Consider the following 4,011-nt stretch of genomic DNA (forward strand, 5'->3'; position numbering starts at 1 on the left):
GTGAAGAGAAGTGGAAAGGACTCATTCTTACAATTAATCCAGGACATCAAATATGTATATGCAACAAATTAAGAAATAAACAAATTATAAGTCAATACGGTGTTGGTAACATAGGAAATAACTTTGAAATGGTAAAAAAATTTTTTTCGTGTCGCCAAAAATCCTTCTCGCAATCATAATTTTTATAAAAACAGAACCTATTTTCAAAGTTTCAGCCAATTCGAAGAACGGGGCTTTTCGGAAGTTTCGCCGCCGTAGCGAAAGGGTTAACTTTGTTTTTGACAAACCTATAATTAGCAACACACGATTTCTAAAATTTTGCCACCGACCTTTTATTGTTTCGGATGAGATAATCCATCCGGGGCCTACCATGTAACTTGGAGTTATTCTTTATGTTTGTTGTGCAAGTGTTGTGTTGTATTATTTATTTTGTTACAAAATATATTGGGAATGCGAAGTATATAATTTGTAATAAACGGTCTATACAAAGTTATGATAAAAAGATGACTTTTCGTATGTGCAATTACGTTTTGAAAGAGAGAACTCGGTTTTTCTTTTCTTTACGATCACTTATACCTTTGTTATTTATGTAATTTCCAATGGATATAGAAAAATTAGCGTCACTGTTTTATTCTCTATTTCTTAATACACTGCTTTCTCAAATATGTAAATATTGCTTTTCCTTTGGTTTTTATGAGCCTTTCTCCAAACCCTAGTAAAATCATGAAATTCGGCCGGTTATCTTCGTATAGGCACCTCTTTTTCGCCCGGCACTAAAAGGGTTAAAGATATGAATTCTCACAACTATAGTTGTCAATTTGTTTCGTGAGACTACGTAGATAGTAAATGATCGACAAGTATTCTAAAACGATATCGATTGTTAATTAGATTGTGAGATGTCGAAGTCAAGAAGTTACTAATTTTTGCGAAGTGGGAAGCACAGCAGGAAGTCCTGTTGCGGTTAAGCTATTTGAAACAGATAAGTAGGGTCTGGGCAGGGGCGAACGGCAGGCTGAAAATGGACAATATTTTCCGAGACACTTCTCCGCGTTCGCCAAGGTACATATTTTTATTGCATCTGTAAAGGTTTTCAATTTATAATATAAATTATCAGGCAAGATCCAATTTGTTCCTTTAATCTTTAATTTCAATGTAGGATATAGGTTTTAGAATAGGATAAGATTGGACATGTTTTTAGCATAGGATATAAATATTTGTACTGTACACGAATTTCACTTAACACATGGAATATATTTTAAAGTTCCATTTGCTTCTTAATGTTATAACACTTTGAATTAAAAATTATCTATTTATCGCTGTGCTTTCCCTCATTGAATTTACTTCGTAACTGATAATACAACTTGGAAAGAATTTATGCCTAATCTGATGCGAAAGCATTTGAGATTGATGCAATCAATATTTCGCTACACGTGAAACATGATTAGCGCAATAGGAACTTCATTACAGGCAAGATGACAAGAAGATACGTTAGAAGATGAAAGAAAGACAGCTGTTAAAACAGAGTATGCTCTGTCAGTAGAAATAATTCATACCACGGAGAACTGAAACGGATAACAGCTGCGAAGTGAAGCTAGGGGATGGAAAGTAAAGATAGAAAATATCGTAAATAAAGCACAAAATAATTATTTATTAGTGTCAAAATATTAATAAACAAGTAGTAATATAGTAAGTAGTAAATATTACAGTATTTAAAATATAAATAAATATAAAATAATATAAAATAGTAAGTAGTAAATATTACAGTATTTCCCGTTTTGTTACACCGTTAAAGTTATAACGTACGTTTTTACAAGCATCTCTCAAATTCGTTAGATCCCTGTTACTGAGGTAGTTTAATATTCTTTGAATCCAAAGTGAATCATAAATTCTACTGAAGTAACGGCGGAAAAATATAACGCTCTCGTCAAACAACTCCTTTCGTATCATGCCTCTGTTGAAACGACCTTTTATTACGTCTTCGTACGTAGGAAATTCTCTCTGGTAATTGCCCCGTTGCAAAACCTGAACAACATCTTCATTTCTCGCGTATGATGCTATTTGGTCTATGCGTTTTGTTAAGATATCATGGAATGTTAGAAAAGTATTGTTAATTTTTAAGCTTTTCATTCTCTTTATCTCTTCAATACATTTCTTCTCAAACTGAGATTGCCCGTTTAAATCCCTAGTGAGATTAATATTCTCCATATTTCCGTTATTCATGTCCAAACTAGCAATCTGCATTTTAATTAACTGCTTTTGAGTAATGGAAAAATTGTTACGATCCATATGTCTATATCTAGAATAGGTAGAGTGGAACGCTGTTTCATCGAAATTATTAACAATGTTTACGTCAGCATCATTTTCTATGAGAGTTAAAACGACTTCGGACTGATCGGTATAGGATGCAACGTGTAATGCAGTATTACCAGATTCATTTTTACAATTGACGTCGACGCCCGAATTCAAGAGAATTTCCACGATACGCACTTGACCACATTCAGCGGCAAGATGTAACGCTGTCCATCCATATACATCTTTGTCATTCACGTTAGCTCCTTTCTCGATTAACAAGTAGCAAATTTCTTCTAACCCAACTTGCGCAGCAAAATGGAGCGGTGTCGCATCACATACAGATTTACAGTTGACATCGGCACCCTTATCTACGAGGATTTGTACGATATTTTGGTGTCTCTCCAGAATGGCTAGGTGCAGCGCCGTTAATCCATCTCTTCTTTTTTCGGCACCTACGTCAGCTCCTCTCTCAATTAGCAACCTGAAAATTTCTTCGTGTCCTACTCGCGCAGCAAACTGAAGCGGTGTATCGTCACATTCAGATTTCCCGTTGACACCGGCACCCTTATCTACGAGGATTTGTACGATATCTTGGTGTCTCTCCAGAATGGCTAGGTGCAGCGCCGTTAATCCATCTCCGTTTTCGGCATCTACGTCAGCTCCTCTCTCAATTAGCAACCTGAAAATTTCATCGTGTCCTACTCGCGCAGCGAAATAAAGTGGTGTCTCGCCCCATTTAGTTTTCGAGTTGACATCGGCACCCTGATGTACGAGAAGTTTCACGATATCTTCGTGTCTCTCCTGAATGGCTAGGTGCAGCGCCGTTAATCCATTTTTGTCTTTGGCATGCACGTCAGCTCCTCTTTCGAGTAGCAACCTGCAAGTTTCTTCTAGACCTAATCGCGCAGCGAAATAAAGTGGTGTCTCGTCCCATGTAGTTTTCGAGTTGACAGCGGCACCCTGATGTACGAGAATTTTCACGATACCTTCGTGTCTCTCCTGGATGGCTAGGTGCAGTGCCGTTTCTCCATCTCCGTTTTCGGCGTCTAGGTCAGCTCCTCCCTTAATTAGCAACCTGAGAGTTTCTTCTATTCCTACTCGCGCAGCAAAATGAAACAGTGTCTCACCCATTTCAGTTTTCAAGTTTATATCGGCACTCTGATCTACGAGGATTTGTACGATATCTTCGTGTCTGAATGACTAAGTGCTAGCATCGAGGAAAGATTACTAAAGAGTGGCACAGGGATGATCCCTGAGGGATCATATAATTTTTTCCTTTGCCGGAAAATGGGGACGACGCGACCATGGTGGGGACTGGTACTTGATGGGGGTATGCTAGACATGGTCAGCGAAGGCGCATGAGGGGGCTCGAAATACGGGCGAAAAAGAGGGGAAGTGAGGCAAAAATTGTGCGCACCCTGGGTGGCTCCCGTTCTTAACCTGGCCACACTGCGGTAGCCGCGATCCGCTATAGCTTGGACTCTGTGCTTAAACTGGACAGACAAGTTCGATGAAATATATGTTTCTCTTCCCAATTTGTGGATCTTATATTTTAATTTGATTACTATTATATTACATGTATTTGTTTATATTGAGTTTATAAAAGGAATTGGACTTTATGCAAAATAACATGTTTATCAATGTAATTGAAAAAACAAAATGTAAATTTTCATAGAAGAATAATGTGATGTACTATTTATCGCACGTACCTAAGAACAG

The 4,011-nt window shown here is 37.6% G+C and overlaps 1 protein-coding gene across 1 annotated transcript; it reads right to left on the reverse strand.

Annotated features, from left to right (window-relative positions):
• Positions 1–1,758: 1,758 nt before the first annotated feature.
• Positions 1,759–3,423, reverse strand: LOC108631148 (putative ankyrin repeat protein RF_0381). The gene has a single exon (XM_018034883.1). The coding sequence runs from the start codon at positions 3,421–3,423 to the stop codon at positions 1,759–1,761; it is 1,665 nt and encodes a 554-aa protein (XP_017890372.1).
• Between the last annotated feature and the right edge of the window lie 588 nt (positions 3,424–4,011).

Source organism: Ceratina calcarata, unplaced genomic scaffold, assembly GCF_001652005.2.
Source record: "Ceratina calcarata isolate Rehan_Ccalc_2016 unplaced genomic scaffold, ASM165200v1 scaffold815, whole genome shotgun sequence".
Classification (NCBI taxonomy): Eukaryota; Metazoa; Arthropoda; class Insecta; order Hymenoptera; family Apidae; genus Ceratina; species Ceratina calcarata.

Coding starts and splice junctions, on each gene's coding strand:
- LOC108631148 (XM_018034883.1), bottom strand. CDS start 3,423: ATGGGTGAGACACTGTTTCATTTTGCTGCGCGAGTAGGAATAGAAGAA.